This window comes from Halichoeres trimaculatus, unplaced genomic scaffold, assembly GCF_033239565.1.
Source record: "Halichoeres trimaculatus isolate MK-OKI-2021-1 unplaced genomic scaffold, fHalTri1.1 fHalTri1_scaffold_3, whole genome shotgun sequence".
NCBI lineage: Eukaryota > Metazoa > Chordata > Actinopteri > Labriformes > Labridae > Halichoeres > Halichoeres trimaculatus.
The window spans coordinates 16497413-16520214 of NW_027437181.1; the positions used below are offsets into that span (position 1 = coordinate 16497413).

The 22802-nt window shown below is 38.4% G+C and overlaps 1 protein-coding gene across 2 annotated transcripts in view; it reads left to right on the plus strand.

The window, feature by feature from the left end:
* Positions 1-12: 12 nt before the first annotated feature.
* Positions 13-22802, plus strand: part of mettl15 (methyltransferase 15, mitochondrial 12S rRNA N4-cytidine) — a 48831-nt gene continuing 26041 nt past the window's right edge. Inside the window, exons 1-2 of one of the 2 annotated variants that reach the window (XM_074666314.1) lie at positions 13-80; positions 1785-2027. In XM_074666314.1, coding sequence (XP_074522415.1) covers positions 1800-2027 — 228 coding nt within the window. In that variant the 5' untranslated portion in view covers positions 13-80; positions 1785-1799. The remainder of the gene's footprint in view (positions 81-1784; positions 2028-22802) is intronic. The other variant, XM_074666315.1, reaches the window with a different exon arrangement.

Here is a 22802-nt window from a genome sequence, read left to right on the forward strand (position 1 = left end):
GCGGCGGGTCATGGGGCGGATCACGGTGACGCAGCGGACGTGCGGTTGTTGAAGGCGGGGCAACTCTAAGCTATATTCTGGTAAGCTAGTTTGTTTCCTGAACGTTCCCTAAAGGTTGAAACGTTTTTTCGGCTCACTTCTTCTTGGATAAGCATTTTTACGTGTCTCTGAATCTGTTGTTCCTTTGTATGTATGTTCGGTGTTATCTTTGTAGCTTCGTGCTAACCGTAATCAAACGTGGTGTCATTGCCCACATGCACATGATGCCCATCAAAATGCTAAGCAACTACTGAATGTAATTTTAAAGCTACTACATGCACGTGTCAAAGAGATACTAACACTGTAACGTTACAAAACAGTGCACAACACCCTCTTGTCTACATCCACTGCCACTAATGTATTATTTTGCTCAACAGATTTGACAAGTATACACACAATTAGGCATTTGATCAACATTAAAAGTAGCTAACTATTTGAAACTAAAGTGACAGGGTTAAGTAAACCTTCATACACACCAGCAATTCCCATTGTGTATAACTAATTTTTTTGTACACAGTTCTGATTTTTCAAAAATTGCTCCATTTTTTTTTAGTTTTTATGTCTGACAAGATGCACTGCTGTGGCCTCCTACCATAACTTAGCATATGACCAGCAACTGTGTAGCCATAGCAACAAAATGAGAGGGGGTATTTTAGCTTGGACCCTTGAATCACTTTAGGTGTCATCAAACCCAAATAATCTAAAACTTACACTTAATATCTCATTTATGGCGTTGAACAGGACAGTGTGTGTGTGTGTGTGTGTGTGTGTGTGTGTGTGTGTGTGTGTGTGTGTGTGTGTGTGTGTGTGTGTGTGTTGGGGGGGGTGGGGGGGTCCGTCAGTTTAATATGACTATTTCATTCAATAAACTCACCTGATTTCCTGTGCAAAACCTTAAAGCTGTTGAAGGTAATGACTGATAAAAATAATCACCAAATGAGTCATAGGTGGAGAGTCTCATAAGCTTTCATTATTCATTTTTTTGGCTCTTTCCAGAAGGAAAGCTTATTGACCCAAATGGTTATATTTCACTTACACTGAGCTACACACACCAATAATGTAATAATGGTGTGTATGAAGAGTTTCTTCGATACCTACCAGAATGAGTGACTGTGGTTCACAGTGTAACAGCAATCATACACTGTCATTCACTTATTTTATTGCAATCTCTTCAAAGGATGTATTTCCATACTGCCATTCAACATTTGCTGTTTGTTCATAAATTCAATTGGCATATTTAAATTCCTTCATCTCCTGCAGATATTTCTATTCTATTAGAACCAAACATCACTGACTGAAGTCCAATCTTTAATGCATCTTGTTGCCAGGAAACACCTGAGTACCTACCTTACCATGTGGCTTGTACTCAAGTGCCTGGTGTGGGCAGTATTATTCATGGCAAACATACTGAGCTTATCAGTCTTAAATGTTTACTCTAATCATGGATTTTGGTAAATGCAGAGTATGAAGCATACCAAATGTCAAAGCTACTGATAATGGGGTTGTAAAACACATGTTTTTATGATTTAGGCCATCATTTTACTAAAAGTTAAGTTTTTGCTCTCTGTGTGAAGAAGTTATTGTGTGGCACTCCTATGTGGATAAATATTCAAGAGTCCTTCAGTATCTAAGTTATTTTTAAAACAGCTTTCATACGCCACTTATGACTGTTCTTTCTATAACTTTTTAGATGCTTACCTATGTTCTCCAGGATTAAAAACCATTTCTTTCTTTTTAATTTATAGATTATTGCAAGGATCATGATTTTCCACATGTCCTTACGGTCAAACCCAGTGCTACGGAGAACATATCTGACTGTCTGGAGAGCATGGAGGTCATGGAAGTCAAGACTGCACTTGTCTACACTTTATGCATCTCCTGGTACTGGTCCTGGTCCCCTGGACAAATCTGAGGAGCCTGAAAAGCCTCCTCATACTCCTGTCATGCTTAAAGAGGTGCTTCATTACTTAGACATCCAACAAGGTCAGGTAAGTTTACATCTAATATCACTTCTTAATACCCTAACGTAAGTTAACGTCTGTTTGATAAACTACCTTTGGACTTTCCGCCTTTTCATTCAGACTATCAACAGAGCTGTAAAAAGTATTTTTGTTTTTAATATTTTTCTACACATTTTTGTATGTTTGCATCAAATAAGTCCAGATTGACAGCAACACTGGTGTCACTGGTTAAATTCCTAGGACTGAGTGTTCTTGCTGCCCTCATTGATATTAGCAAGCGATTAGACCGTATTTGTATTTTCAGGCATCGTTTTCCAGTTCTTCTTGGTTGCTGTGGTAATGGCTTAGGCATGCAAACTCATGCTAAGAGGTGAAGACGGTAGAAAAGAGCCTTTACTGTGTCTTTGCAGTGATCACATACAGATACATTTAATGTCATCAAAAGCACATAAAATGCAAGTTCCCTCTGGGTAAAATCTACAGTATTCTGAGAAGTGTATTTAAAATTAAGCTGCCTTTATTTTACATGGGAATATGTATATAAATAGCCTCAAATATAGCTCTTTTTTCTTTTTTGCAACTGTTTATTAAGGCCACTTAAGCAATTAAACAAATTGTGTTTTGCTATCCTTGCATCTGTACGCTGCAGATCAGTTTGCTGCTTTTTTCTGAGCAGCCCCACTACAGGGAAATGTATTTTTACAGTCTGGATGCTTATAATAATGTGATGATCTTTGTTACAATCAGTATAATCTCCTTATTGCTAAGTCCAAGTAGGAAGTACAGTCTGATAAGGCTGGGATGAGGGGTTCCATAATGCTGCAAAATGGGCAAAGGTCAGCTTGTTGACCACTTTTTAAGTCAAAGTTTTCTTATAGAAGTGTAACTTAATAAACTTAAAAATGTCAAGTTTGATTTCTCTGATATTTATGTCTTTTGAAAAACAAAAAAAGGTTATTTTTTCTCAAAGGTTCACTGATTTTTTTTTTTTTAATCTTTCATAGTGGCCCTGATACGCTGTCGTACTTTCCTGTAGTTTGTGTCAGAACATTTGGGACACCTACTCATGTGTTACATTTTAATGCAACACCACCACTAGCTCAAGCTCAAAAAGTAGCTCAACGCCTCCCTGACAGCGACAATTACAATGGGAGCTTTTAAAAGATAAGATATAGTATAACAGATTTGTATCAAATGGTCAAAAAATTAAATAACACCAGTGTTGGAAAACAGTTTCCTGAATGTCTGCCTGATAACACCTCAGTAGAACTTCATTACGTTTTGAAGATAACTGTTGGAAGTGACCCATTCACTGATAAATATTCTGTTTACCGAAATGTTCTTTGCCAAGGTACAGATTGTCTTCACACACTATATAACGACTTGTTGTTATAAAAGCACACATGATTTGGACAGGGTGCCAGGAGCTTGGCTTTCGCTTAATGTATACTACCAGGACAGATGGGCATGAGTCAAAAGCCTTCTGGTGTGGCAGGCAGCATAGGAGAGAAAGTAAGGCCCCTCCTCGCTATAATGCATGGTCAAGACAGGTGGGGGCCACGGGTCAACAACTTAGTCAGGATTTGCGCCACTGTAAGGCTGTTGGCAGGACGCAGGGTGCTGCTTTGCTCCTGCCTGAACTTTAGCACCTCTAAACTCCTCCGCTGTCCGCCCATTTGCCAACTGTCCCGAGACAGCTTGCCAATCAGATGCTATTAAAAACAGTTTGATGGATTTTGTTTTTTTTTTGTTCAGTACATGCTGTGGACCTCACTTCGCATGACGTACTGTGGAAATGTTGCATGGGAACATTCAAGAGTCACGTTTTCAATGTTGTTTCACTTTTGATTGATTTATTTGTTTATGCGATGACACGCATCCAATGTTGCTGTGTCACTAATTTTATAACCATGGCAACATTACAGTCTTAAAAGAGTGCTGCCACATATTACACGTTCATGTAGCTGACACTTTGACAGAGCTGTCATTTATTCAGGCAACTTTTCCATGGTTGAGTGATGGTGTCAATAACAGATCAGTTGCTGTGAGAAGAAAAAAAAGCTACCCCCCGACGTCAGACAAATGTCCACTTAAATCACAGAGGGCAGCAAGATTAATCATGTGAATGGCTATTGTAAAATAATCAGCAACATGTAATTGCTCTTGACAGCTGAAGCAGAGTATGTATGAATGGAGTACTTACACGATGATGGGTGTCAGAGCAATTACTGCAGTTAAACCAAATGTGTAAATGGAGCCTTTTCAGTGCCCTGCTGCCTCCCACACAGGACGTCTGGCTGTTAATGTGTACGCAGGTAGCTTATTTGCTCTGGTAGCCTACACTCTGTTTTCATGGTTTTACAAATAGACTTCACACTTGTTGTAATTGGATTTATGGTTTGTTATATTTCTTTACTGACAGCATCTTAGTCATGTGCCAAAGAATGGCACAGCTCACCACAGATTGACTTTAAGGTTTATTGCCATCAACTGGAGACTCTTTTTTTTCTGATTTGACCTTTTGGATGTCAGACAAAATACTAAAACAGGACTTGGATAAAAGATAGGGACTGACTTTTAGCCATGTTATCGCCATCCCTCCAGGTATTTTCTTCAGCTTTGATGATGAATTGCCACTGAAGTCCAAATACTTGTGCTCCCTTTTAGGATATTTTTAAGCAATTTCATGATCCCCTAATTTTTACTTCCACCCTACATAAGGCAGTATTTGGAGTTTAAAGAGAGAGTTGTCGACATTTATTGGCTTGATTTTCACTAAATTTGGCACACACTCTTGATCCCCTCAGGATAGATTACTATCTTAGATGGTTCCTTAATTTTTGCTCTAGCGCCAACATTAGTCAAGTCTTGCATAATTTAGAAATACGTAGTTGCAAAACAAATGACAAATATTCCCAGCCTTGTTAAAAAGTTAATAATTTAGATTACTCTTGAGAAAAAAAGAGTTAGCATCTGAGCATTTATGACTCAGTTTTGTTCTGTATGTTCATGTCAGTGAGAGTAGAGGAGACAACTTGAGTTTTGAAACACAGACGATTGGTGGAGTCCCTTGAAAAGTACACAGCTTTAAAGGAGCTCTATACATTTTATCTATCACAAGAAGCACAAATGCATCTGTGTCTCCTTAGGTGTTTTTTTGTTATGCTTTCATGAAACCTCATCTTCAACTCTGCATTTTGTATGGTTAGGGAAGAGAATTTTGCTGAAAAGGATGAAGCACAAGGAGTCCTCCAGTGGCGCAGGCTTCTTGCGTAGGGGACCTCCTCTAGAATAGATTAATGAGCCATCAGCGGAGAGTCCAGGGGAAAAACCCTGTGCTGCTGTAGAAGCAGAAACAAGCTGCCTACTCTTACATTTTAGTCCCAACACGCTCCCCCTTGTGGACTTGATGAGACCATTGAGTGCTAAAACTACTTTTTTTGATCAATATCAGAGTGTTTTAACAATTAACTAATTTTTAAGCATTTCTGGGCAAGCAAACCATATTGGTTAAAACTCTGATCATTCATAAGTTTTTTTCTTTACACTACACTTTAATGAGGGTTCATTTCGCATGTCTGAGTCTTGATTGAGGAAAACATTCAGTGCACCATTACCTAAATCAGTTTTGAGATGATTGTGTGATATGAGCTTTTCTGATTGAAAAAAAATGTTAAAGCATTTCCATTTAACCAGGGCTTTAAAAGGTAGGTAACATCCATACATGCTGAATGAGGATGGCATAAAGACATCAAATATTTTTGCCTTATTTGGGTGTAGATGGTCTTGCGGTCTAGTTTAAGCCTGCCCTCGAGTGGGTGGCCTGGGTTCGAATCCAGCCTGTGGTCTGTTTCCTGCATGTCATTGCCCACTCCCACCCTGTTTCCTACTCTATCCACTGTCTTATCCTCTTTGATTAAAGTAAAAAAGCCTTTTGAAGAAAGCAGCTGGTCCCTAGTGTGGAACACCATAAGTAGCATAAACCAGTCTGGTTTCATGACGATGATGTAAATATTGCACAGAGGCAAACTACCAATCTCAGGTATGGCAGCTTGTTAAAGCCATGAACCACATAAGAGTTGGTCCAGTGCTGCATGTTTCATTTCCTGTGTGATAAGGGTTATCTGGCTTTAATTTGGACACACTGTTCAATGGATTGATGATCACAAAACACTTCACCAGCTGCTACTGTCAGCACAGAATTTTCTTACTAGGCACCAAGTGTACCAGTGTGTATTTAGATGCAAAATACAGGTTTAACAGGATCTCGTCTCTTTAAATTATTTGAAAGTCTTTTGGCTAAGCATGAAAAGACTCTTAAGTGTAAACAGTCGGGAGCACTAAATATTTTTTTGCAAGACTCTTTTAAGACTTGACTTGCAGTCTATTAAAAAACTCAACACCTTAAGGACATTTAAATGTATTAAATTAATGTTGTATTTTAACCTTCATCATTCATTTTCTGTATGTGAAGACACTGTGCAACATTTAGTTTAGATATGTTTTGTGACTTCATTTGTATTTCCCACTTTTATTACCAGTGCCAGCCATCAGGTGAAGCGCTGTTGTGACTACAAGCAAAGGGGTAATATGATCTTGACTCTTCAAATTAGTTAAAAGCTTTGCAGGTGCTGTGTGGGCCTCAGAGCTGAAGTCAAGAGTGTTTTTACAAGTAAAATTGAAGTTAGGGGAGTTACAGTAGTAAAAATAGTTGTCCAGTTTCTTTTGTAATTTTTTCTTTTAATGAACTGATGAATTTATAATGACAGGTGGTCTGTTAATGACGGTTTCCTTTATTTTAGTGTATTTAACTTTTTATTTGAGTCTCACCTGGGAAACAAAGGTTCTTATTTTTGTAAAGTAGCTACTTAAAATGATATAATCCAGTTTATACTTATCCAAAATCCTCATGTTTGTTTTTAGTGAAAATAAATCTCACAAATTTAGCTAAGAATACTGAAATGGGATTTTTATTGTAGGAAGTTCACATGAATTTACTTTTTTTTCATCAATCTGACAACACATAATTATTTTGTAATTGATTTTTCAAGATGTAATTTTTAATATATTTTCCATCCCAGACGAACTCATCAAACTCAAGGAATAACCACTGTCTGTTTTACCTGGCTCCAGTTACTTATTCTGTTCTCTGACTTTGCCACAACAACCATCCTGTGGTTCTTAAATGAATTTTCTTTTTCCTTTTTTTTCTCTTTACACTCCTTTTTGGGAGCGCTGAGTAGTGAAAGAGGAGGCTGGTAAATAATTGATCCTTGTAATTAAACACTCCAGCCAGGGATGCTGGGGCTGATTGACGGCCAGATATTAGGCCCTTGTCTCGTAAGGTTGCAAGTTTAGTCTGAGGTTATCAGTGGCCAGAAGAGTCTCTCCCCCCCGCCTCATTACTTTCATGAGTAGAACATTTCATAGTGGAGTGGTGGGTGGGGGTGGTGTGAAGACAGTCTGGGACTTCATTAGCCAAATGGGGTGCCTCGGTCTGCAGAGCACCAAACCGCTCAGACTTGCTGAGCAGACAACCCAAGTGTGGGTGCTTCACACCACACTGGCTTGTAGAGTTGCTTCAACCCTTTCATGTTCTTTATTCTTCAGCTTCAAGTTCACTTGAACAGCAGCTTTTAGATATAACAGAAGTCTTTCTGAGCCTACCTGAGCAGATGGTGTCTATCATATCAAGCAAACCTCCCTCACCTCTTCTGAACTATGTTTTCTCACCCCCTCAGTGTTTAGCTGTGTACCTGTCTCACTTAAGAATAGTATACTGCTATTATACAATTAATGCTGTTATACAGCTAGTTTTGGCTAAGTCTGATTGGACAAGAACAAATAAAACTTCTGCTCCCAAGAAATCAGCCAAAATGGCGGTGCTCAAAACTGCATTTCCTTGAGTGTCCACTTGCTGTTTTCCTGGAGGCTTAAGGCCTGCTTCACCTCACCCTATTTGACTCTTGCAAAGTAGACATTTCCAATATGGCGTCACCGTCGATTGGCATTGTCACCTAAACTACCCCAATATTTGTCTTTTACTTGATTTGTCAAGTGGGTACCTCAAAATCTTTGAGATCACCAAAGCAAAGCTTCTATGTCACTGGGTGTATAAAAAATAGTGCTACAGCAGTTTGTCTGCCATAACCTGAGCACATACTTGGTTCAGACGATTTGAGTCCGTATGGCTAGTTTAATGATCGAACTGAACAAAAATGGGATTTGTTGTCAATTACTACTCATTACCTGCTTGTGCTACTGTTTAACAGCAATATAACACTGCTGATTGTGCTGATGTGCTGAATATTATCACAGAGGAGGTTAAAAGGAAAACATCAAAGACCCACTGGGGTGGATATGATTTTTTGTTGAGTACACCACCACTTCCTCTCATTTGATATTTCTTAAATAAAGCTTAAATGCTCCACTAAAATAAGTACTCCTTAAATGATGCACTTTATTAGTGTTTGATTGACTTTTCCATAACAGCATTGACTCACTCTCAGACTCTTGCTTGTGTGTGTGTGTGGTTGTGTGTGTGTGTGTGTGTGTGTCCAAAATCTCTTTACAACTGCCGCTTCCACGTAACATCAAATAACAGTTTGTGACACAGGGGTAAACTGGAGAAGAAGAGTTTGCTGCAGCAGCATCAATTACTGAGAATTACATTTGCATACTGCTCCAATAACTACTATTTAAATTGTGTAACTTAATACTTACATGCAGCCAATATTGCTAAACACAGTAAAAATAAACTGGAACACATACTGGGTGTTGAATTGATACTATTAGCACAGGTTTTATTACAATATTTACATTTTTCCTGGTATGTGCATGTGGGTATGCTAATCAGATACATGCCCTGTGGACAGCTGGATTTAGATGACTCATTCCTGCATCACATCTTCAATCAGTGTTTGTGTGAGGTCCAACTGCATTATCTTAGTGGTCTTTCTTTGAAATATGCTCAGGATAATTAGATAACAAAACATTTATCATTTAATCTTGTTTCAATTTATCAATGTTACACTTGATTATTAAGGGAGGGGTTCTGATATTTTTATGTCTCCTTCCTCTATTGTATTCAAGTGAATGCAATGTATATAAGCTAATAGTAAAAAACAACTTTATTTTCAGCCAAAAAATAAAAGATTGTGGAGTAAGTGTTTGTTTTTCGATTTCTATTTCTCTTCTGTAACAGTCTTGGTCTGGGTTCATACTGGTGGTTATAAAGAGTTTATATAATGTTTACTGTTACTGATCCTCCTCAGCATGTCAGTGCATCTAAAGGATCTTTATTTCCTCCTGTGATAATAGCCAGTTGCAGTGACCTTATCTGTGTAACCAACATTATCCATATTCCCAGCAGCATCCACATAAAGTGGTGTTGTTCTCAGCTGGGGTGCTCCCACTCCTTGCCTACTGTGTTTCCTGAGTAATTTGGCGAGGAAGAGCATGTCCGCTCGACACTACATGACACTGCTGACCTAAGCCAGCAACACAAGTTTCCTAGCTTCCTTCTCATTGTTCCTACACAGTGTCCACCTCCACATTTTAACAAGGGTGTCCTTGGTCGGTTTTCTCTTGGTTTATATAAACCATATTGTAGAGAGCTTGCATAAAACCCCTCTATTGAGCGCATGCTTGATTCCTCTTAAATGATGGCCTTGATCTTTTTCCATTCAAGAAAATGAGGGGAAGTTTTTTTGAGGATCTTTGCATAGATTCTCATGATTCTCACTTTTTGTCAGTGTACAGCTCTGAAACATAATTCTTTATAGGCTAGATGTTCACAAGCTCACTATTCCTCCATCTCTTCCTGATGAGTACCTTAAGGGCCTGTTTTCACAATGGTAGCCATAGTGGATGTAGTAGATTCCAGCTTCACTGTATCAGCCCTTACACACATGCTTATCTACCCTCAAGGTAGCCTTAGGCTCCTTAGACAAACCACAACCTACCCCACCCCAAAGCCTGAGAAGACTGATGTCAAAGATTGAAGGCCGGAGCCGGCCAACAGTCGTTAGTCCAAGGTACCTCAAATTCTGACCTTTGGAGTAGATTTGTAGATTTTAGCCCCTTGAGCCTTTAGAATTAGGATTGACATAGCCACAATACAAACTGTTAGACAACTAAAATGTTTCAACTATAAACACTAATACTAATAATCGGAGCTCTACTGTTTAAAACCATTTGTGTTGCATCTTTACATTCGAAAACCCTAAACCGTTCCAAGAACCACACTGCCTGAGTTGACTGGATACCCAGGGCTGTTTTTTAGTCCTAGTCTGCCACTAGTCAGGACAAATGTGCCTCCACCAAAACAGAAAGCTGTGAGCATGAAACCGATGTCAGAACCTACAATCTAGGGCAACTACAATGCAGTTGTATTAAATGCTATTAGAACACGAATATGTACAGGATTAATTTAGCCACTTCCTGACACTGAGGCAATCAACAAAGATAACACAAAACAATCAAATCGGTTCAAGTATGCCTGCAGTATGTCTCGTCTCTGGCTAAATGTGACTTTAGTAGTCTACAGCATGGCGTCACGCAACTTCCCAGTAAGACCACCCCTCCCCCAAGCAACCTCCACTGCGCCCCAAACCATCCCCTAGTTCCTTTCATTCCATATCATTGTCAACCCAGTCATCAAACTACTGGAAGCATGTTCTTAAATGCCTCTTGATGTCTTTTCTCTATTGCCCAGCCTCTCACCACGAAGCCTTCATTTAGCTTGACTCCTCTATGCACTCCCTAATGGACTTGGCCTTGTTATTCTTTTGTCTTCCTTTGGTACCATGAAATTCACCTTCAGGAGAGAAATCCCTCTTTCCTGATGCTTCTTCACATTTTTTGAATATAGTTAGATGATCCCATCCCCTTCCTTTTTTTCCACTTTCTCTCAGGCTATATATAGTTTGCATTGTTTCCTCGACACACTGTATTGACTGTGGTGTCACACTTAAGAGAAACCCTTCAGAGCAGTGAAAAAGAGCAATGAAGCGAGTAATCATTTTGAATAGATTCACTGCATCATTTTTGACCTTATTTCATGTTTCCGGTTAAAACAAAGAAACAGCCTTTTGGCATTTCTGTCACAGTTTGTGGCATTTCTTTCCCACTGGATGTTAGCAGTCTATATTTTGTTTTTGAACACATTTGTAGGCATGTCAGAACAACAGCTCATAAGGTCAGACAACCAGATTGAAAACACAACGTTTGAAATGTCTCTGGAGATGGTTCTATTGATAGACAAACAGCATAGGGAGTTTAAACTGCCTAAAGCTGCTTATGTTTACATTCAGTCCCAAAGCTTTAGGCAGTGTGACATACAGGGCAGCCAAATCTTTGGGGATAAGTGGCGTATATGCTGTATGTAGTGTTTTCCTGAACAGCTGAAAAGAGGGTTTGCATCTCCTCTTCTTTCACTCTTGGTTTCTGTGAACTGGCTCGTAGCCGTGTTACTTACATAAACATTACCATATCTCCTACTTAATATTTGTCACAGTCATAATCTATCCGCATTATTAATAAGGAAGGTGTGTTCTTCAAATGACGCCACATCTTTACATCCGATTAGGATCAAAGGGGGTCAAGGTACCAGATGAGCCCATCTTGTGGCAAATGTGCCAGTCTCTACTCACTTAAAAGGAGCAAAACATCAATCCAGGAAAACACAAAGGTGGTGCTTCTCTTTGGGTGTTCATTCAGAAAACACTTCAAGGCTTCAGTGGTGTGGTTTGCATACAAAATCCTGAGAGCTTTCCTGTACTCTTGTCTGTTCGAGTTGATTTAAATAGTGTGGACTTCTTTCCCTTTCAATGTCAGACCAACATTTAGTGAACTATACAATCCTGATATGCAAGGGTGTGGTGACCCTTTCAAGAGTTGCCTTAGGTGTAAACTAAAATCTGATATGTATAAGAGATAGGTGATTCTGTTTTTCCACAAGATGTTCATTGACTTCAATCAAAATTCTAATAATTACACCCGATACCCCAATTTAATTATCTCATATCTAGTCATTCGCAACAAATATCTTTCATTCAAACCTTTAAACTCTTTAAAAGATACACTGAGAAATCAATTCTCAGCATTCATTCACTGGAAGTAACAGGTCTCTGCTTTGGTAACAGTTAGCTTCAAGGCTAGCTGTGATGTCACAAAATCCTGTTGCTAAAAACAGCACTACAAATAAAGACAGAAAACATTTGCTCTCTCAGGAGTTGATACTAAAAACAGGGTTGGAGTATTGAACAACATATCCTCATGTAAGACCATGAGGGGGCAAACGGCCAAGAAACTAAGATTTTGAGGCCGACTTTTATATTTCAAATGAAATTTTGATGTGTTCAACAAAGTACAACATAAAATGCAGGAATATGATCTCATCAGGTGTTTATTAACAAGCTAAGTTCTTTCAACTGTGATGTTATTGAACTAATCAGAGTAATGATGAGGATTTCACACATTGCAACACTCCGGCCCCAGTTTCGACCCCAAACTAACCTGCTACACTGTGGGGAGCATTAATTTGATTATCATAAACCACTCTCTCCCAGAGTGACACAAGACAGAATAAAAGTTGCTTGGAGTCATCGTCCTGAATTAACGGAAGAATATATAACATGAATTGGGTGTTTTAATTTCTATGTACATTTAGTTATTAAAATTTTACATATAATACCACATAGACCAATATGACAAGAAAATGCATCTCTGTGTTTCCTTATTGCAGTATGCCTGACATCTCTCAGTTGTGTAACTGTTAAAAACACAACTAATATTGACATTGTCATAATCAGAGACTCACACTCATTTTTGGGACATCTTGTACTGACTTATTTTCAACAGTCACTGAACCTTGCTGCGTGACATCTGCAAATATGACACATAATCTTACTCACAATAATTTGTCTGCATTCAGTTTTATGCAAAAGTAATGTTTTTCATGAGAGAAAACGTACCTCAGTAAATCTCCAACCTGCAAGACAAAAACAGACAGTTTGGCTGGGGGGTGGGGGTGGAGAGTGATGACTCATACACACAGTACAGGTCCCTCCTATTCTGTTCCTTTCAGTGTCCAATCACCTCTTCCCTAGCTGTCACTCACAGCTTTCCAAATCAGATCCCCACAATGCTTTACTGTCCCCTTCTAAATCATTTAATTTGCAAAGGTTTAGATCCTGTAGAGTCAACTAAATTTGGGCGCCATAGTGTTGAGAAGCAGATTGTTTCATTACAATGTGGGTAACTTACAGCAACATTTGAACACATTTTTGCAGCACCTCAGAATAAACCTTAAAGTTCAGTTTTGTTGAATACTGTGTACCTTTTTTTACTGCAAAAGTAATAAGGTATTAAGATAGTTTCAGAAGAAGTTATATTAATTAACCTTGATAGAATACCATCCATTTGTTTTTGTTAATCTGTCTACAGGACTCAAACAGCCTATTAATTGGTAGAAAGACTAATCGTTACCTCGGGTTGCCTATGTACAGTAAATATTGAGCTATTGGCTCATGGTTTCTGAGTAGATACAAGTGCCTACTATCCCTGTTTCTCCAGGGATCTCCTCAGCTCCACAATGGCATAAGAGCAAGTCTCCGGACTCCTTGAAGTGGGCGGATGCTTGACATGGGCTTTATATGCTTTATGAAGAGGAGGACAGGGAAGGGGGTTTCCCTCTTTGTAGCAAGCTCTTTGTTAGAAAACAAAACAAATGAAACTGCAGAACAAAGCAGAGCTGGTATAGCATCATTTAAAAACCTGAGTGAGAATAAACAGAGCTCTTAAGTTCTTTGGATGGATGGATGGATGGATGGATGGATGGATGGATGGATGGATGGATGGATGGGTGGATGGATGGATGGATGGTTAGATGAAAAGCAGGGCAGATGATTGGATGAATGGTTGGAAGATAGGCTGGATGAAATGAAGGAAGGCAGGTTGGAAAGACAGAAAGCAGGAGATGTAGATGTTATGGACTTAGGGCGTGGTCACACCGGTCATATAAACCGTGCCATACTCAAGCACAAGTACCCCCCCGCAGCACTGTTCCCCTGCTGGAGAGTATGGCCAGCTGTCACACTACTCCAGTATGAACCAGACTTTGGGCACACGCATGGCCTGCCCTCGCCACTATGAAGCGTCTTTTTACCTGAAGCGAAATCTCATCAGAGTCAAATCAGTGAACTAGCTATTAATATGGATTCAAGCACTTTTGATAAAAAATATCACTTCTAAACTACACCCAAATCATGAGGAAGAAGCTAGAGAGAATGTTTTGTTGAATGGCACTGAGTCTAAAAAGTTCTGTCATGCCCCTGTAAAATATACTACAGCTCTTTTACTTTAAGCTACATAAGCTACAGCTACTAAGTGAGCTAAAGGAATAGTTTAAATGTAATCCTTTCAGCAAGACAACCAAATATCCTACAATCCTTTTAGTAAGGAGTCATTAGGCCCTCAAGCTTGGCGTCCTTCAGCGACGGTGACCTGAAATGGAGATAAAGTGATAAGTGATCAGTCCTCTGAAAGGCTGACTGATTCTTCTGCTGTGCATCAAGTGTTTCAGCTGTAAACACTAGAAGGAAATCTGGGTACAACAATACTACCTCACTACACTGATTTCCATACAACACATTTATTTGCTGTACAACACTGAGTCATATCACAAAAAAGAAGAAAAAAAAATTAACCATCAGGTGAAAAACATTTTGAATCAAAAATACTTTCTCAGTGATTAATTCTGTATGTGTTTATCCCTGCCACATACAGTAGAATGATACTACCTGTTTTTAAATTGTGTAACCATGCCTGTGTTAGCTTATTTTCTTAAGTGTTACCCAGCTATAGTTTGTCTGTTAAGGTTTTTTTTTGTTTTTTTCATTTCTCTGAGGTGATAGGTGAAGGTGATACTTTGTGCTACATTGACTTGTCCCCACAGGGTTCCTCCTTTTTTAGTGATGTTAAGTGACACATTCATACCTACAGGCAATATTATTTTGCCTCTGGTTTTAGTAACCTAGGACGGTCTTTTAGCATCCTTTGACAACTTCAATGATCCAACTTAGATCCAAAAATAAGAATGCACATAGTTATAAGTTTTCTAGACCAGAGAGAGTAAGAGAAGTGGTTTGGGATCCCCATGAGGCATAAAAATATTTCTTTCTTGATTATTATGTGTGTTTGTAGAAGAAGTCTAGCTGTCCCTGCCTCTGTTCAACTATCCACTGATGCTGATTTGATGAGTTAGTTGCAGGGTTTTCAGCAGTTTTACTTACTTTTTTCTTGGAAATACATAAGACTTTCGATTCATTATGTACACTTATTTACAACTGAAGGTTGCTTATAGCTTGCAGTCAAACTTTACTTGGCTGAATTTAGATTTTAAATAAAAAGTCTCTTTTGTTATGTATATATATATATATATATATATATATATATATATATATATATATATATATATATATATATATATATATATAATGATAACTGCTGATATACATCCCTCTCCTCAGACAGAGTGAATACACTGTCTCTGTGTTTCCAAATATTTCCTTGGTTTAAAGCATTGCGACGCCAGAAGAAACATAAAGACACTTAACCATGCCTATGTGTTTTGTCACAGCCCAGATTGTGCCTGAAATTTGCTATATATGGTGTTTAGAGACAACATGACAAACTGTCCCGACAAGTCAGCTTCCTGAAATTGTTTAGATAGTTTTCCAGTATGTCCTCAGCCTTGCGCTACACTGGGAGCACACACATCTTTGGGCCAATGGTCTATGTCCTGCATCAACCAATCCAAAAAAGGGATGTCTTGAGAAAAAGATGGAATCCTGCCTTAAGAATCAAAAACTATCCACAAAAGAAATTAAAGGAGTCAGTGTTGAGATGTAAAGATGGTTTTTCACAATGCTTTAGGTCCATCAGAACATTTATAATAGGTACTACTTTTGGCCTTTTGCTGACATTTTTTTTTACATGCATATGCTGTATCTCATTCCCTATAGCTGTGGATGAGTCAATGTTTATTAATTTACAGTTCCTGAGCAGCTCTCTTTCAGAGAAGACGCCCTCATCCTATTGGTCACTCGTTCTGGCTTTCTCAACAGGTTAATCAGAGTTTGGGAATGATTGGATCATGGTTTGTTGCTTACTATTCAAAAATTAAATGTGAGATGGGTTTGATTTCAGTAATTTTGTTATTCTTAGCTTGTGTTTATTATTCTTTTTGTTATGAAGTTAAATTCCATGCTTATTAAATTCCTTTTTTTTGTTCGCTTGGCAAAAAAAGGACCTGAAGACTGTCATTTGTTCATTTTGTTTTATGGTATTGAGCTCAATACAAACTTCTCTAGAAATGTGTGAACATGTCAGCAGTATTTATATAGTATTGTAGCGTGTAGCATCATGCTCTAATTACATTTTGTTTGATGTAGCAGTGTTCACCTTTGTATACCTATTGTGCCTGCGTGTACAAGTTGGAAGTTGTGGGTGCATTTCATGAAAAAGCTAACAGTGTCTATGTGTTGAGAAGGCCTCTTAGAAACAGTGCAGTGACTGACACAAAGATGAAGAAACTGAAGACAAAGAAGGAGAATTAGTCCACCATTTGTAGGTGGACTTAAGTCATGCTTTACTAATACTTAAATAAGTAATCTCTGAGCTTCCTTGTAACACAGCAGAGAACTTCTTGAGGGCAAGGAGCAGAGTCTCTAGATCACGGATGCAACAAGTATGACTAATGCTTTATGCATTGTAGTATTAAATATAAAGCTATGACTCAGAGGTCGTAGAGATATAACATAAACTTCAGCTCTCTTTCTTATTATTTCTGCACCAGCAAACCTTTGATCATATGTCACCTACAACCAGCACTATTAAATCTGCCTAATTAGAAGTTATCCTTCGGGCACAATGAACATCAACGTGAAATTTCATGCAATAAATCATTCAACCACGTGTTGAATGATGTGCGGAGCTGAGGGACTGCTTGATAGATCAACACATACTCCTTCAAGCTACATGCTTTGCATAGCTATAAATAAATACTTCAGACACCAGACACAAACAGACCTGTTGTATGATCTCTATGTACCCTCTCATAACTAAACAATCCCAGGCACTTGCTAAGGAGAAGTATGAAGCCATCTGCCCCTCTGTCCAAACGGCCCTTGTGATAAGATTTGTGGTCAATTTTACACAAAGATGAACTCTCATACCATTGAAAAACATCTGGGTTTCTTTTTTTTATCCTATATGTTGCCATATATGATTTGAGTTTTTTATCAGCATTGTCAGCATTGTCAGCATTACAGCATCGAATCACAGTCCAGAAAGTCATTTTAAAACAAACGAACTTCCTAGGTGCACTGATAGACTGGTTGAATTAAAGTGCTTTGGGGGAAAAAAAAACTTGTTGATTCTCTATTTGGGAAATTAGGAAGTGACCTACAAGCCTTGTGGAAGGGGGTGGAGGATTGTGGGCAAGCGCTGTCTTAGTGCACGCAGACATGTCGTGTCTTAACTAGCTTAAATTCCTTTTCAGAAGCCTTTATTTACACTTGTGGCAAAAAGAGTGCAAACAGCTCTGAACAGATGAGGAATGAAAGTATTTGTTGCAACTCTGCAGCATTCCTTCGACAAAAGAGAGATTAGCCTAGCATACAGGAACACATTTGGAAGGAGCCCTCAGGCAATGAGTTTTGTCAACATTTTTGTACTCCTGTATTCCTTGTTCAGTCACTCACTCATTCACTCACTCTGTTGCTGATTTTCAAACACGGGTGGTAGGTTTAACACTCTTGAATTCAGGTAATTGACACAAGCTATTGTTTACATTTCAAATGTCTCTGATCGCTTCAACACAGTCTCTTAACAGAGTAACTGCGGGAAGCTTCTATACCTTTTGAGTTCATCTGCTCACTGATGATGTCCTCATGTTTTTTTTGTTTGTTTGTTTTTTTTAATGTGAGATTAATCCAGAATAGGATAAGATTGTCCTCTTTAAAATCTAAGAGCTAGTATTATACAAGACAAACAAAAACAAATCATGAGTAACAAAAAAGTATTAAATTCAAGTGATGTAAAAAATCATTAAATGTTAAATTATAAAGTTTAAAAAGCTTATATGCTAAAAACAGTGCTTTAAACAAAATAGGAAAAAAACTGAAGGCACAGCCCCAATATCAGAAAAGTTTGGATGTTGTGCAAAATGTTGGCAAAAGCAAAATTTGTTGTTTTGCAAATGATGTAGACTCAGTACTTGACCAACAAATATTGTAATGACAGCACTTCAGATGTTCAAAATGAACATTTTTATTGCAGTTAATTTATAATTAGAGCACAACAGCAGTTATGGGTGCAAAAGACAATGCGGAAGGTGAGTGATACAAAAACAACAGACATACAAACACTTCAGTCTTCTGTTGATTCAATAAAAACACAATCATTCCGATTAAGACAGCCTTCACCTTTATCAGGTTATAACATGCTCTCATGCTGCAAAACCAGCTAAAATGTGTGGGCACTTGTGTCTCGCCATGAACTTTGTGTGACAGAGAAAGAAATGCAAACCGGTTACCTCCACTCTTGCCATGGCAACGGACGCGACAAGAAAAGCGATCCTGTACCTGTGTATCTGTCTCCCTAATGGTCTGTGTGTTGGTGTAACAAGATCTGTAAAAACTCCCCTCAATGACATTTTAGATCCCCCACTGTAACTGACCTGGGCTGGGGAGTCACAAGTAGGATTTAGGTGAGTACTCAGGCTTCTCTCAGGTTCCTGTTCCCCTTTTCCTAATGAATTCAACCAGAAGAAGACTTGAGATGAGGCCCCCTTTTTCCATATGGGGAGGATATTATTTACTTTTTTTTTTTTTTTAGCTGTGTGATGTTTGCAGAATCTCACTGATGCAGAAATAAGACTTTCCCATTTCATATTTTTGTATGAAATCCCTTCAAAGAGAAAGTCTCACAGTTATTTTGATGGTACAAACCTCATGAGAGTGTTTTAATGCTCTATTAGGGGAGAAACACTCTCTTTGTGACTGCTGTGGGGTGACGGCTGGAGTGTCCTGCATTGTAGCACCTTGCAGCCTCACCGTTGGACTGCACCACTTAGACCACTCCTAACTCTCCTATTCCCTCTGCTGGGAAAGGCAGATATTACATGACCTATACTTAGCCCAAAACACAACACTACAGTAATTACTTTTTTTCCATTTTTCAGTCAGCTGCTTTGCTTCAGGTAAGGCTCAGTGTAGGTGAGAGCCACACTGACGCTGCTCTGTATGAAATATCAATGGGGATGACTCACTCCCTGAGTTTGGTGTCAATCATTATCACAAAAATGTCAACCCCATTATCTCCTAAATCTTTTCAAGAAGTTGTTTTGTCCATCTGGTGGCAGACGCAGCAAAGAGGAAGCATTCAGGGCATTTTGAAGAAGCTTGTTTTTTCCCTCTGGGTGACAACTCGATTTTTAATTTAGCTCATAAATGACCTTGTAAACATCCAATTCGGCATTTCGACTTGAAAAACATTTAATTCTGTGATTCATTTGTGTGTTAGTACATTGAATGTACAAGGGAGTGAGTGAAAGGGGTGAAACTTGTACCAAACCTTACAAAGATAAAAGTGTTTGTGCAGCAGTGACAGAAATATACATAAACTTACAGTTCTCATATCTCCAAACCAAACACCCCCTAGAATATCCAGCTTCAGCGTTAGTGTTTGCTCATAAAGACAATTACAGTTTGTTCTTTTGACCACAGTCCCCCTGCAGATGTGACAAAATGTTATTGTGAAAATCGCTGCAAACACTCCAATAGTTTGTCTCCTTGGTTGCTTGTGTAGACTGTTTGGGTAAAAGCCAGCCTACTTTGCTGTTTGTGTTTCTGTTTTCCTTTTCCTTTTTTTGTATTGAATAGCACAACAGGCAAGTTCATTATGCGTGTGACTCATCCCACTAGCCCACACCCCCCCTCCCCATCTGCTGCTGTGCGCTGGAAAGGAGAGGGAACCGCCATTGATCACTTCTTCCCTCACACATGCACGCACACACCCCACCCTCAACGTCACTATTGATCGACATGTTTCATGTTTTTTTTTTTAATTCATTTATATTTTTGTGGGGAATAGCTGGCATTTCCTTTTTGTGTCATTTTACATCTGTTCATCTGTTCCCAACCATCTGCTGTCATTAGAATAAATCACATGGCAGAAATGGAAAGAAAAAAGTGAACCATAATACTACCAAATCAGTCAGTGCAAGGCTGTGATTTTTTTCTATAAGAGGCAAGAAAAATATAAGTTAATTTGTCTGGGCAGGAGATGTTTTTTGTGGTTAGATACTGCAGAGTTAAAAGTGAAGTGACACAACAGCAAAGATGCTTTGACAGGTACCTACCATTTCCTTGATAAGACATTTTACCTTCTGCTTTCTCTCAATAAGTGTTTTTATAAATGATGTGTGACAGTTACATCTTTTAACACTGACATAACATTATACTTACACAGTGATACTCCTCTCATTTACAAAACCAGAAATCCAATGCTTTTTTGGATTTTGGCATTTGTTTATGGGTAAATTAACCTGTTGCTTTTCAGAGTGAACAAGAATTTCCTGCAACTTTAAGGGGCTGTGAGGAACTCCCTTCTAGATATATACCCTATCGTAATCCACCTGTTGAAATGAGATTATCGGTGCCAATGTAGGTCATTTCGAAATGCTGTTTGGTAGCTTCCGGATTTGGTCTAGCAAGACTGGATTGACATCCAAGTCTCTATGACAACACCACGCTGGCTGATGAAGTTAAGAAGTGAGAAGAAAGATCTGTGTTTTTCTCTGCTTGAAAAAAAATTCTCTGATTAATTTTGTAGTGATGAGGGATACAGGAGCCTAACTGTCAAACAGAAAAAGGACAGAAAAGCAGAAGAAACCTAAATGGGAGAATGATACAGCCCAAGATAGGGCTAAAAAGGGCTAGGTTGTTTGTGATAATGTTCATTCCATTCCACATGCAGCAGTTATACTGCAGAGGTCAGGGGTCTGTTCCACAAAGTAGTTTCAATAAACTCTGAGTCTAATTCTGAACTCTGAGTTGATCTACTTTGGAATAGAAAACTCTGAGTTTTCGGTTTCAGAGCAGCTGATTTGAATCAGTTTAATCAACTCGGAGTAGTTTCACCTGGAGTTAAGCGTGTGCAGCCCAACCATAAAAAGTCATCAACAATGGAGCCCCGATTCGATATTACACCATGACAACAGTGAGGAGAAGGGCCGTGTTTTTCATCCCAATTGAACCAGAAATTTTAATGCGCTCATGTGAAGAGTTGGAGCATGTTTTTAGAAAAAAGAGGGAACATTGCTACTCAGGTCAATACGTAAGTTTAAAGTAGTCCTTTGCAATCACAATAATATTACAGAGTAAATCTTCTTGAATTGTTGCATATTAATTAGTTTAGTTTATTTGATTTAGGTGCAATCCCGTGGGGTGAAGCACACTTGTCAGCAGCTAAGGATAAAAACATTGTTCAAGCAGGTAAAATCTCAGTATAATCTCATGGGAGTACATATCCCCATGAGATTATGCTGAGATCGTTCTCAAGTTCCTCATTTTTGACACCCTTCAGAGAGTCGTCAAAAAACTACAAGTTTTTTGAGAGTAAGAAGTTTTAAAACATGATATGGCTTCACCAGAAGCCCTCTGATCTTACTTGCCATGACCAAGTAAGAGATGATGGATAGTGAGTGAGTTGGTGCAGCAGATTGGAACCCTTTGGCTATCCTCTGAAGAGTTAATCATTTCCCACTCATAAGTTTTGACACATTTTTTTTTTCTTCTGTTGAAAACACGTTTTTTTGTACTCATTTTCATTGTAAAGGTTATCTCAGTAGCCTTCTTAAAATAATCTAGTTAAGCCTGCATAACTAACATTAAACTGAACTTAAACTGCATTTGATTAAATTAAACTGAATTTCTACTGATGGTAAGGTATATCTGGTGAACAAGATTACATTAATTGGCCCAGCACGAGACTGAATTCATCATCACCATCAGAATATGTGGCATTTCTATTTATAAGACACTTGTATCCTGCACAATGTTTCATGAAGTGTTGACTCCATGCACCAGGAATGCACGCCATTGGATTTTTTTTTTTTTGCCAATATCCAGTATGCCAATATTTTACAACTCAGTCGATTACCAATACAGATTCCAATATTTTTTCACTAGACACCTAATTGTGTACAGTATTATGGTGCATATTCTTAGCATTTTGTTATGTAATATTTATTTCTTGTGCGAAATAAGAAAGTGCTTAATACTGTAAGCAGCAAATTTATTTATGACAATTGCTTTCAAACAAAATAGTACAACAAGATACATCTTACTCAAAACATGGATGATATTCTCCCTGAGACTATCATAACAATACCCACAACCAGGGTAAATTTGGCCAGTTTTACAGATGATATAGAAATAACTTCTGTTCCCAGGGAATATGTGAGAAGTGCAGTTGCACAACAATTAAATCCGAACTAAATTAAATGGTTTACTCTTTGGCAGTAGATGTGCCTAAATTAGTCAGCGACATATACCTTACAGATGGCTTCTTAAATTCAAATTTAACTTAAAACAGGAACCAAATATGTGACTGCTTCATCTGCACTCTGAAAACAAAACTAACAAAAAGTGCAAAAACTATATAAAGATTCAGTCCCTAATCAGAACATAAATACATAGGCAGATTGTCTACACTGTACAATTATGTTAGCCA